At 40.8% G+C, this 13,955-nt stretch overlaps 1 protein-coding gene across 4 annotated transcripts in view; it reads left to right on the top strand.

Annotated features, from left to right (window-relative positions):
- ddhd1b (DDHD domain containing 1b) overlaps nt 1–13,955 on the top strand; it is a 79,548-nt gene that overhangs the window by 44,581 nt on the left and 21,012 nt on the right. For all 4 annotated transcript variants that reach the window (XM_048537999.2, XM_048537996.2, XM_048537998.2 and 1 more), the window contains 2 exons: nt 10,097–10,209; nt 13,604–13,710. In XM_048537999.2, coding sequence (XP_048393956.1) covers nt 10,097–10,209; nt 13,604–13,710 — 220 coding nt within the window. The remainder of the gene's footprint in view (nt 1–10,096; nt 10,210–13,603; nt 13,711–13,955) is intronic.

Here is a 13,955-nt window from a genome sequence, read left to right as displayed (position 1 = left end):
GAAATTACTATTGATACCCATCACTAAATTCTGGCTTGCTAGGATATTTTTTCCCCCCAAAGCAAAGCTACTAGTTTGATTTAGACAATATTGCTGCTTGACTCTGGCATGAAAGTCTGCATTTTAGTTCAATGAGAACAGGGCAGTTCTAATTTCCTAAATCTTCTGTGACCGTTGAATTTTACCAGTTTAGTGCCTGGAAGAATACTGGAATGGAAAGCTAGTTATTTACAAGAAGGAAGAAATGCCTTTGAATTGAATATTATCATGTTAAGCATGGTAAGTCATCTGCCAAGGCTCATGGAGGAAAGAGCACAATTTGGCATACTGAAGCTTTTGCTATCCCCAAAGTACCTGGGAAGACCATCAGAAACGCACGTTCCTACCAACCCCGACAACGTTTGATTCTCTTTCTTAAAAAGAATCCATCTACCTCCACTGTAAAAAAAAACAATGTATTTGTTCTTTCCACATACTTTTGCATTTCTTTTTTTAAAAAATGGTGGATTAAATATGCAACTGAATCTTGAACACAATAGCAAAACATATTTCATTTATTATTCAATTCAGTGTTTTGCATGCTTAATTTATATGTTTTGTCATTGTGCAAGATTATTCTACATCACGTTAATGGATTGGCATTGAATTTTGGAGGAAGAATTTACTGTCTCTTGAACCGCTGTATTTTGTACATATGCAAAGGAGAGTTTCTGAAAGTGACATTTAAGGTTTTTAACCAAGTATATATTTTGTACCAGTGCCTTTTCCAGACTACATTTCTGCTTTAGGCATTATTGCTTCACTTTCACTGTCTTCTTTCTGTATTGTCATACCTTCTGGAATCTGCTGTTTCTGTGTAGATGGGATTCTTTATAAAGCAGAAGTACAGAATCTGCAGAACCTCATGAACCTTGGAGACCTTGAGCTTCCCATGCATTTGCTGATCAGTTAAGAACCTAAAAGTTCTACTTTAGGAAATGAATGGCATGTTTTATATTGGTCGTGGTGGTATCTTAGACTTCATTCTCCGTACTCTGCTTCTGTTCACATTATCCATGTACATCCTGAGTAAATTCTGAAGAGAACTACCTTTTTTGTTTTATCTATGTTTTTCTATCCACTTAAGACTAGCATGGGGTACTGATGTACGGTGTAGTGGTGTGAATTGCTGAAGGTTCAGAGAAGGTTTGCTAGACTGATACCTGAAACGAGAGGCTTAGATGGCCTGGGTTGGTCTCCCTGGAGCTTAAAAGACTGAGCACTTGCTAAATCAGAGTATGTAAGATCCTGACTAATCTGTGTGGAAAGGATGTGTTCTATTCCAGATGAATCCAGAACTAGTGAACACTGTTTTAAAATTTGGGAATAATAGAAGCTTAGAAATTGGATGCAGAAGTATATCATTTGACACTTCATAGAACCATGCCATTCAACATGATCGTGGCTGATCATCCAACTCAGTACACTGTTCTCACTTTCTAAACTATATTCTGTGGTCCTTTTAAGCCTAAGAACTATATCTTACTCCTTAAACATTGAATGATTTTGCTTCAAAAGCTGCCTGTGGCAGAGAATTTCATCGGCTCATCATTCTCTGGGTGAAGAAATTTCTCCTCATTTCAGGCCTAAAAGGCCTACCCTATATCCCTGAACTGGGACACCTGGTTCTAGACTCCCCAGTCATCAGCAACATCCTTCGTCTGTTTACCTTTTCTAATTGTGTTGGAATTTTATACTTTGTGAGATCCCTTCTCATTCTTCTGAACAATAGACAATAGGTGCTGGGTAGGCCATTCGGCCCTTTGAGCCAGCACCACCATTCATTATGATCATGGCTGATCATCCACAATCAGTATCCTGTTTCTGCCTTATCCCCATAACCCTTGATTCCACTATCTTTAAGAGCTCTGTCTATCTCTTGAAAGCATCCAGAGAGTTGGCCTCCACTGCCTTTGGGGCAGAGCATTCCGTATATCCACCACTCTCTGGTTGAAGAAGTTTTTCCTCAACTCTGTTCTAAATGGCCTACCCCTTATTTTTAAACTGTGTCCTCTTGTCCTGGACTCACCCATCAGCGGAAACATGCTTCCTGCCTCCAGAGTGTCCAATCCCTTAATAATCTTATACGTCTTAATCAGATCCCCTCTCATCCTTCTAAACTCTTAAGTGTATACAAGTCCAGTCGCTCCAATCTTTCAACATATGATAGTCCCGCCATTCCGGGAATTGACCTTGTGAACCTACGCTGCACTCCCTCAATAGCAAGAAAGTCCTTCCTCAAATTGGGAGACTAAAACTGCGCACAATACTCCAGGTGTGGTCTCACCAGGGCCCTGTACAGCTGCAGAAGGACCCCTTTGCTCCTATACTCAATTCCTCTTGTTATGAAGACCAGCATGCTATTAGCTTTCTTCACTACCTGCTGTACCTGCATGCTTGCTTTCATTGACTGATGTACAAGAACACCTAGATCTCGTTGTGCTTCCCCTTTACCTAACTTGACTCCATTGAGATAGTAATCTGCCTTCCTGTTCTTGCCGGCAAAGTGTATAACCACACATTTATCCACATTAAACTGCATCTGCCATGCATCCGTCCACTTACCTAGCCTGTCCAAGTCACCCTGTATTCTAATAACATCCTCCTCACATTTCACACTGCCACCCAACTTTGTGTCATCAGCAAATTTGCTAATATTACTTCTAATGCCTTTGTCTATATCATTAATATATATCGTAAACAGCTGCAGTCCCAGCACTGAACCTTGTGGTACCCCACTGGTCACTGCCTGCCATTCCGAAAGGGACCCGTTTATCACTACTCTTTGCTTCCTGTCAGCCAGCCAATTTTCAATCCAACTCAGCATTTTGCTTCCAATATCATGTGCCCTAATTTTGTTCACCAATCTCCTATGCGGGACTTTATCAAAGGCTTACTGAAAGTCCAGGTACACTACATCCACTGGCTGTCCCTTATCCATCTTCATAGATACATCCTCAAAAAATTTCAGAAGATTAGTCGAGCACGATTTCTCCTTCGTAAATCCATGCTGACTCTGACCTATTCTGTTACTGCTATCCAAATGAGTCATAATTTCATCTTTTATAATTGACTCCAACATCTTTCCCAGTGAACACCCAGTGAATATAGTCCGAACTGATCTCTCGTCACACATCAATCCTGCCATCCCAGGAATCAGTCTGCTAAACTTTTGTTGTGCTCCCTCTGTAGCCGGAGTATCCTTTCTCAGATAAGGGAACCAAGACTGCATGCAGTACTCCACGTATGGCCTCATGCAGCAAGTCGGATGATGCTCCTGGACTCACAACACTCTTCATAGTAAGAGGATTCATCATTTGCCTTCAACGCCTACTGCACCTGCCTGATTATTTTTGGTGACTGGTGTACCTGGACACCCAGGTATTGAAGAACTTTGCCCTTTCCTAATCTAATGCCATTCGGACAATAATTTGCCTCCTTTTTACTAACACTACACAACAGTTCAAAATGGAACAGGCAATTCATCCGATATCATAATCAATGCCTGTCCATTAATGTGATTTGAATAATTTTACAAAATGAATCTTGCATTTTTCCACCTACCTGTCATCCACCATGTATTTGCTAACTCACTAAGCTTGTCCAAATGACACTGAAGCATCCTGTTCACAGTTTACCCTCCCACTCAGTAATGTGTCATCTGGAAACCTGGAGGTATTACATTTAGTTCCCTCATCCAAATCATTAATACATATTGTAAGTGACTGGTGTCCAAGCACTGATACTTGCTGTACATCACTTGTCACTGTCTGCCTCTCAAGAAAAAAAACCTTCATATATCTATTTGTAGTAGTCTGTCTGACAACTAGTACTCTGTTAGTATACTATCCCAAATCTCAAATGGTTAAATTTTATGTGCGATCTTATTGAAAGCCCAAGTAAACCACATGCCCCCTTACCAACTCTACTAATTACATCCTTTCAAAGTAGATTGTCAAGCATGATTTCCCTCTCGTAAATTCATTCTGACTGTCCAATCCTGTCTGTTTTCTAAGTGCTTTGCTATTATATCATCTATAATGGATGCTGTCAATATTCCCCACTACCAATGTCAGGATAATTGGTCTGTAATTCCTCTGAACTTCCATATTTTTATCCTAGCTATCTGCCAATCCACAGAAACTGTTCCAGAGATTATAGAATCTTGCCCACTATTTCTAGGATCACTTCCTGATGTACTACGGGATGTAGATTATCGGGCCCTGGGGTTTTTTATCAACCTTTAATCCCATTAATTTCCTTCGCACCACTTCATTATTAATACTGATTTCCTTCAGTGCCTCACTCTCACTGGGCCCTATATATTTGGGATATATATTGATTTTGAATCTCTGCAATTCACCTACTGTGGGTTGACATTCAGTGCCCTTAGAGGAGAGATTTTGACCCAGCGATAGTGAAGGAACAACGATATATTTCTATGTCAGGTTGGTGAGTGGCTTGGAGGGGAACTTGCAGGTGGTGGTGTTTGCATGTATTTGTTGCCTTTGTCATTCCAGATTAATGTCGTTGTGTGTTTGGAAGGTGCTGTCTAAAGATATTTGAATTTCTGCAGTGCATCTTGTAGATTGTACACAGAGCTGCTATTGAGCATCAGCGGTCGAGGGAGTGGATGCTTTTTGGCTGAGGTGCCAATCAGCGGGCTGCTTTGTCCTGGATGTCAAGCTTCTGAAGTATTGTTGGTGCTTCACCAATCCGGGCAAGTGGGGAGTATTCCATCACATTCCTGACTTGTGCCTCGTAGATGGAGCAGGTCTTGGCGAGTCAGGAGGTGAGTTACTCACTGCCGTATTCCTAGACTGTGACCTCCTCTTGTAGCCACTGTGGCAATCCAGATCTGGTCCTGGTCACTGGTAACTCCCAATCATGTTGATATTGGGGGAATTTGGTGAAGGTAGCACAATTGAATGACAAGAGCCACTCGTCACATTGTCTCTTAGATAGTCATTGCTTGGCATGAATGTTACTTGCCACTTCTCAGGCTAAGCCTGGACATTGACCGGATCTTGTTGCATTTGAACATGGTCTGCTTTATTTAGTCTGTCAGGAATCACAAATGCACACTGTTCAGCACCAATCACTGGTGAAAATCCTCACTTCTGACTTTATGGTGAAGGGAAGGTTGTTAATTGGTAGCTGAAAATGGTTGCACTTAGGACACAGCCCTGAGGAATTCCTGCAGAGAAGACTGCCCTCCAACAACCACAATCATTTTCAGCTAATTAGTGCTATTAGTTGGGCGGGGCAAATGCCGATCCATGGGTTGCAGATTGTAGTAGAGTACAGTGCTGCTGCTAATTGCCCTCAGCACCTCATGGATTGCCAGGCTTGAGTTTACAGGTCTGTCTGAATTCTGTCCCATTTAGCACAGTGATAATGCTACACACACAATGAAGGGTATTCCCATTGTGAAGACTGGACTTTGTCTCTACAAGGACTGTTAAGTGGTCTTGAATAGATGGATTACAGCCTGCAAGTTGGTAAGGATGAGGAAAAATATGTATTTCCCTCACCACCTGCTGCAGACCCAATCTAGCAGTTATGTCCTTAGGACCTAAGCTCAATCATTAGTGCCACTGCCAAGTCTCATTACGGTGGACATTGAAATCCTCTATCCAGAGTACATTTTGCACCCTTGTCAGTGCTTCCTCCAAGTGCTGCTCCACATGGAGGAGTACTGATTCATCAGCAGAGGCAGGGCAATACGTGGTAACCGGCAGGAGGTTTTCTCGCCCATGTTTGAACTGAAGCAATGAGACTTGAATTAAATGTTGAGGACTCAGCGGGCAACTCCCTCCCTCCCGTACACCACTGTGCCATCGGATCTGCCCTGCTGGTTGGACGAGACATAACCAGGGATGGTGATGGTGGTGTCTGGGACATTGTCATACGCACAGAATCATACCACACAGACAATGTCAAGCTATTTCTTGACTAGTTTGAGAGATGACTCTCTCCCAATTTTGGCACTAGCCCCCAGATGTTAATAAGGAGGATTTTGCAGGGTCAGTGGGGCTGTTTCTTCCATTGTCTTTTCTATTGATTGCATTGATTCTGGGTGGTCTGTCCAGTTTTTTGTTTCTTTGTTGTGACTTCATAATGATCGGCACACTGAGAGGTTTGTTAGGCCATTATAGAAGACAGTTGAGAGTCAACAACGTTTCTATGGGTCTGGTGTCACATGTGGCCAGACCAGGTGAAGATGCCAGATTTCTTCCCTGAACAAACTTGAGGGAACCAGTTGCATTTTTCCAAGAATTGACAATGGTCTCATAGGCGATGGTAGATTCCTAATTCGAGATTTTTTTTGTTGAATTCAAATTCTAATATTTACTGAGGTGGGATTCGAACCAAGATAATTGTATCTGTAAGCAATTCAACAAGCCCCTATTTCCATCAGTGTGACAAAGAAAGGCCTTTCAGACAGCCCATCTCGGTGGTCTAATTGGAAGGACTTTAAGCTAACAGTGTAGCTTTGCCTTCCTCCAGAAGATTGATTGTATAGTGAGGAGGTCACTGAAAAACAGTACAGTCCATTTTAACGTAGTGCAATTTGATGTTTTCCTTTAACCAAAGCCTACTGGAGGCTTGACTGCAAGTGCTTGGTGTTAGCGTTAGCTGAAATGTCTAAGCAATAAACTATGTTCATGTTTCCAGACATTTCTGATCATGGGATCAATTTCAGCCACTTAAGAATCAGTTTAAATTCAAAAATATAGAAGCAATTGCAAGAGAAGAAAATCTTTTCTTTAGGATTTCTCCTATACGCCCTCTTCCTGTGTTCTGGTCACGGATTGGCTGGCTGTATTTCTTTTCCCTTGAAAGAAAAAGACTGAGGGGTGACTAAATACAGGTGTTTAAAATTGTGAAAGGCTTTGATAGGGTTGATGCAGCGACAATGTGATGCATTGAAGGCCATTGATACCAGGGTCACCCAAGGCTTCTAATAGGAAATTGAGAATTCAAAAGAAACTTCAGCCTAGTGGTAAGAATGTGAAACTTGCTGCCATAGAACATTGTTGAAGCAAGTAGTACAGATCAGCTTTGGGGAAAGCACGTGAGCAAGAAGGGAATATAGATGATTTCAGTCATAGATATAGATGAGGGAAGGTTTGAGTGGAGCATAGATGTTGCTGTGTACTTGTAGGGGTCAGTGATCTGTTTCTATAACCCTGTCCATACCACTATACATTGTAATGCTATCTTTGCACTTTATCAAATATTTTACCAGTATGGTTTTAGGTCCAAATTTTATAGACTTACCCAGTAAATGATTAGTCCCCTAGCACTGTAATCTAGTTAAGCAGTTTACTAAAACAACCCTTGTACATGTTGTTTAATGCGATCAATGTTGCCAATATGCCATTGTTATGGAACATTATATATATTATGGTACATAGTTTTGTCAGAGACATTTTGTGTTGATTTTTGATAAAGCCTCTGAGGAAAATATGCAAGATTTAGTAAGTGATCGATCTCAGATTTTTCTCCATGACTGGAATGTTTGGATCAATTAGCCTGGGATATCTCCAATTGGGCCCCATTAAAGTAATCTTAATGCTGCAAAGTACCTCCCTGTTTTCAGAAACACATCTTTTCTGAGAAGTTGATGGCATCCATTTAGTGTATCAGCTGTTATGCTAAAAAGTTGTGGTTACTTTGCAATTATTTCATTTTTCACTCTGGTTCTATCATACTACTTTGTACAACTGTGAAAGCACAGTCTGATCTGCCTTGAACATTGCTCATGTCAGGAGCTCCCAACAAAAGTTCTTAATTTATAAGGTCACTCTCATCAGTAAAATGCAGACTATTAGTTACAAAGATAAAGATGTGTTTATTCACATTGTGCTTTTGGGTTATACTTGTCATTTTCTCTGTCTTATTCTCACCAATTACTAAAATATAAATGAAATGTATGGTTCCTACAATTGGATAATGCCCAGTATCTAGGTGGATTGTAGCATGACCCAGAAATTGTGAAAGGGAACCCTTCTTTAAACTTAGCTTAATTTACCTCAGGAACTCCAGAACACATTCAAAGGTGAATTGGATATACACTGTCGTATTATTTAATGCTGCCTTTTGACCAGCAAATAGTTTATTTGTATGAAACAGGGGAGCAAACAAAAGACACAATAAGCCGCATCCCTTTTCACTTAATGTAAATTTTAAACAGCAGTGTACTTGCAGAAACCAGCCCATTGTACTTGCTAACTTTAGAGCATGGTGATGGCACAATACAATTCCAGTCTGGTAACATTAGAAGAAGTGAAAGCTGATATTCTGGAGATGACACCAAAACGGATAGAATTTAAATTCCACTAATAAATGTGGAAGATAAAGCTAGTTGCAGTGATCATGGCATCGATCATCAATTGTGATAAAACCCATTGGGTTCATTAATTTCCTTTTAGGGGAGGAAATCTGCCATAGTTATCACAGGCTTTAAAACTCGTGGTTCTCTAGTTGGCTTTGAAACTGAAATGGGCTTTCATAGAAATACATTCAGACCTTCTTCCAAAGCACACCAAAACAGGTGATTAAAAACTGCATTTTCCTTGGTTACTTCAAGGTTTCTTGTTGAAGAGGGGAGGCACAGTGGCTCAGTGATTAGCACAACTGCCTCATTGGTGCCAGAGCCATAGATTCAATTCCGGCCTCGGGCACCTGTCTATTTCCCCATGTTCTCCCTGTGCCTGCGTGGGTTTCCTTCCGCAGACCAAAGATGTGCAGGTTAGGTGGATTTGCCATGGGAAATGCAGGGTTACAGGGAAAGGGTGGTTTGGCGGGGAATGGGGTGGTGGGTGATTCTGTCTGTGATGCTCTTTGGAGAGCTGATGTGGGCTTGATGGTCTGAACGGCCTGCTTCCACACAGTCAGGATTCAATTACTCTGATTTCAGATTTAGTAGCCACTCAGGATTGTCTTTTGCAAGAGAAAATTGTGTATTTTTTTTCTTCTGGAAATTTGATAGCCTGGAACACATTCATTCCAAACCAAACAGAATGGCACCTCAAGTTGTTCAAAGTATTTAAGGGAAAATAATGGCGGATATTGACAATGGAAGGAGAATTTATTTCTCTCACTGGATCTCTGTGAAGGAATGTAACTGAATGTTTAGTTTGCAATAAGTTTGTTTCTGTATTCAAGTATTCATCTGAATTAATATGCTGTAGTGTATATTTTCTGCAAACAATATTTGATCATAACTTTGCTTGTAGGAAACCAAAATTAAATCAAACACAGTTGCTCAAGATTTTTTTGTAAAATGAGATTATTGGCTGTTAAATAATCACCCTGAAGGAAATTCAGTCAAATTTTCACAGAATTAATAATCAAATGGAACATAACGTGTATGCTGCATTTGAAATTTTCTTTATAGTTTGATTTTTTTTAATGGTGTTGTTATATGAATGTTGAAGGAATAGTATTCAATGGATGTGAGTTTGCTCGCTGAGCTGGAAGGTCAGTTTTCAGACGCTTCGTCACCATTCGAGGTAACATCATCAGTGAGCCTCCGGTGAAGCGCTGGTATTATGTCCCGCTTTCACCGGAGGCTCACTGATGATGTTACCTCGAATGGTGACGAAACGTCTGAAAACTAACCTTCCAGCTCAGCGAGCAAACTCGCATCCAGAAACTCAACCTGAGCTACAAATCTTCTCAAAACTTGATAGTATTCAATACCATGCAATTTAGCTTATTTTTGCTTAAACCTAACAAAGGTTAACTGCAGTTGCAGCATGATGTGAAATTGCTAGATAAACTCAGCAGGTCTGGCAGCATCTAAGGAAGCAAGCATCATTATCATTGAGTCCAGTGACACATCTCTGATGAAGAGTCATAGTACTCTAAATGCTAACACTGCTTCCTTCCCACAGCTGCTGCCAGAGCTGATGAGTTTCTCCCAGCAATTTGTGCTTCAGGCCTCCAGCATCCCCAGGTCTTATTTTATATTTATTGCAACATGATCTGTTTTAGTCCTGACACTGATTATGCCCTCACATAAGATTATTTCTTTCCTACTTGATAGGATGAGAGAAGCTGCAAGGAAGGTTGAAGAAAAGCACTTTCCTTATGCCACAAATTTGGAATATGTTGAGTTTCTGCCTGTGGAGTGGAGGTCGAACCTATGCCTGGATGGGGGTAATTAAATGTAAACAAGGGTACCACTTGGATAATGGAATTTTATAAAAGTGTGTTGACATGGAACATGTATGTGATTTTACTGCCTCCAATCATAGATCATTAAACTGGATAGTACTGAGATCTAAATCTACTAATGGTATTAGTTCAGAGTTTACAAAGTTCTTTATAAAAAAAAACAAAGCCTGTCATTTTCCAGATTTAAAAATCTTAGACTCAGCGGAGAACTGAGCCAAGAAGATGGTTTGAGCTATAGGGAGAGGCTGAATAGGCTGCGGCTATTTTCCCTTCAGCATCAAAGACGGAGGGGTGACCTTATAAAGGTTTATAAAATCATGAGGGCCATGGGTAAGGCGAATAGCCAAGGTCTTTTATCTAGGGTGAGGGAGTCTAGAGGGGAAGGGTTTTAAGGTGTGAGGGGAGGGGTTTTAAAAAGGACCTGCGGGAGACCTTTTTGACACAGAAGGTGGTGTGTGTATGGGACGAATATCCAGGGGAAATGGTGGAGATGCGTAGAATTACAACATTTAAAAGGCATCTGCGTTTAGAAGAACTTGTGCCAAATGCTGGCAAGGAGGACTAGGTCATATTGGGTTGTCTGGCTGGCACGCATGATTTGGACTGAAGGGGTCTGCTTTCTTGCTATATGACTCTGATTCTATAACTCTGACTTCTTGGGTTTAAATAATCATTAAACATTATTTGGCACTGTTTTTAAAAGAAAAACATGTTTTTGAAATGCTGAACAGATCTGACATCATTTGGGCAGAGGAGAAAGATAGATTTCAATGAGCCAGGCCAACTGTGAAGCAGGTGGGACAAATGATGGTTGGGACTTGATTCTAGGATTCCTGCCTCCAATCCTGGTGCCAGCATTGAGTAGGGATCCCAGTAACCTGCCTCAACAGGCTCCAAATACAGGGGTACTCCCCATTATATTGGTGTAGTCGGCTCAGCTTCTGAACCATGGTGTGGATTCAGGAAACTTTTGCACCCAAAGTTTCAGACACCTTTTCCAAATCTCCCCATTCTCTGATTTCTGGACAGGAATTCTGCTTTGACACATGGAGTGTTGGCTTTGATTGGCATCGTTGAGAGGTTATGATATTCTTCTTTTGTTCCATTTTGTCGCAACCTTGCTAAAAAGACAAGTGTGAAGAGAGGGAAAACTGTTATTGGTACTTCGAATTGCTCTATTGAACACTTTTATGGTTTGAAGGAACAATTTCTTTTGCATTTTAAGACTTGCCATCGTAATTATCTGATTGATACTTTGTACTAAGTGAGGAATCATAGGGAGTAGGTGAGTGGGAATACAAGAGCTAGATGGCATCATAGCTTTTAAAACAGCCATGACAGAGAACCAAGACTGGCATTCTAACATGCCCACCTTAACCAGCCTACCTGTTCCCATAGCCATCTCCTCCAGTCAGCTTTGGGGATGGACAGGTCAGACAATATGTAATCACTACCTGTTTGAGAGTGAAAATTGTATGTCAGGGCCATCTTTACTCAGGGTCTGACAAGTCAAGAAATTTGCCAACTCAAGCTACTAGATTCAATAGTGAACATCTGGCATAAACTTTTCAGGCCAATAACTTCATCAGAATTGGAATTTTAAACATTGTTCATGGACAAATACTGTGAAATCAACAGTGTTTCCAGCATTTTCTCTTTTTGTCACATTTCCAGTATTTGCAATAACTTGCTGTTACTAAAAGGAATTTCTACTGTTATTCTAGCTGTCTTTCCTTTCTGACAACATCTTCCACAAATTTTACTGATGCTGGTATATCCAAATTAGGGAAAATGCAATCAGAATGTACTTGCATGGGAACAATCAAAATCATTGTTAGTCATTTGGCTTAAGATTATCTTTTTCATTAAATTGCTGTATAAGTTTAATTTTATTAGTTTTCTATTAATTGTCTTTGTCTTTGTATTCAGTTTAACTCTTCTAGCCAACCCATGCTCCACTCATCCTCTTTCCCACTTAAATTGCATACAATCCCAAAACCACATGCTTTTATGCTGCTATGACTAACACCTTGGAAGTCTTTGGCTTGGGATTTTTGGACCATATTTCCCATGTATTTTGATATTAGAAGCAATCTTATTTTTAAGTCAAAAATAATCTTCAAGCAATGAAAAAATGGGGGTAATTGAACGCCAGTATAAATTAATGAGCATTCAATTCTTTTGTAAGCAACATCGTTCCTTAAAGTTGTATCTTTATTATTTAATTGATCAAATTGTTTTTCATTGAGTTACTGACTACATATTTGCTCAAACCTTACAAGAGAAAATGTTTAAAGGGGAACGGCCATCTTAAAGTATGGTAAGCTCAGTTAGCACAATGATAAAAACTGCTGTAGTACTGAGGTTTTCAGACCAAGAAAGAGCTGTTTTACATTGTGCAGAGTGAGGTGATCTATGAATGAGGATATTTTTGGGGAGCTAGAATTAGCATTGAAATCTCTGGGCGCAAGATAAAATATAGTGAAAGCTCCACACCAGCTGTCAATTTGTTGGAAGGGTGTATGAATGTCACATGAGAAGAATACTGGGATAACAAAGTGTGGAGCTGGATGAACACAGCAGGCCAAGCAGCATCTTAGGAGCACAAAAGCTGACATTTCGGGCCTAGAACCTTCATCAGAAAAAAAAATGTTTGAAGGGCCTAGGCCCGAAACATCAGCTTTTGTGCTCCTAAGATTAGATTAGATTCCCTACAGTGTGAAAACAGGCCGTTTGGCCCAACAAGTCCTCACTGCCCCTTGAAGCATCCCACCCAGACCATTCGCCTATAACCCATACACCCCTGAACACTATGGGCAATTTAGCATGGTCGATCCACCTAGCCTGCGCATCTTTTGGATTGTGGGAGGAAACCGGAGCACCCAGAGGAAATCCACGCAGACACGGGGAGAATGTGCCAAGTGCACACAGACAGTTGCCTGAGGCTGGAATCGAACCCGGGTCCCTGACACTGAGGCTGCAGTGCTAACCACTGAGCCACCGTGTCCCCCTTAAAGATGCTGCTTGGCCTGCTGTGTTCATCCAGCTCGACCCTTTGTTATCTCGAATTCTCCAGCATCTGCAGTTCCCATTATCTCTGAGAAGTATACTGAGTTTTCTGTGGTTCACCCCTTCTCTCTCTCTAAGTTTAAACCGTTTGTTAGCACTGAACTCCAGCATCATACAAAAGAATGATCAACAAGACAAACTGCTAGAAACAATCAATACAAGTAACAGCTGTGGGAATGTGATTCAGACTTGAAATCTTAAATCTCTGGTATCAGAGTTTGGGTAAATTGTCCTTGCAGAGTTTTTATTTTCAAATATTGTATTGCTTAATTAATAAGAAGGAGCCTTTTTCTATTTTTATTTCTAGATACTGTTGAATCCATTACCCCAGATAAAGTACGTGGACTTCGTGATATGTTAAATAGCAGTGCTATGGACATCATGTACTACACCAGTCCCCTCTACAGGGATGAGGTGTGTCTCTTGTTTTCTTATTATAAATGGTTTTACTTGAGCAAAGCAATAATGGTTTAAAAGAATCACAAATTCTACAGTGCAGAAAGAGGCCTTTCAGTCCATCAAGCCTGTCCTGACCCTCCAAAGAACATCCCACCAAGACCTATCCCCATAACCCTACATGAGATGTTTACCATGGCTAACCCACCTAACCTGCACATCCCTGGATGCGAGTGGGCAATTTGTAGTGTGGTCAATCCACC

The sequence above is a fragment of the Stegostoma tigrinum genome, chromosome 10, assembly GCF_030684315.1.
Source record: "Stegostoma tigrinum isolate sSteTig4 chromosome 10, sSteTig4.hap1, whole genome shotgun sequence".
Lineage (NCBI taxonomy): Eukaryota > Metazoa > Chordata > Chondrichthyes > Orectolobiformes > Stegostomatidae > Stegostoma > Stegostoma tigrinum.
This window is presented reverse-complemented; position numbering and strand designations above follow the sequence as displayed.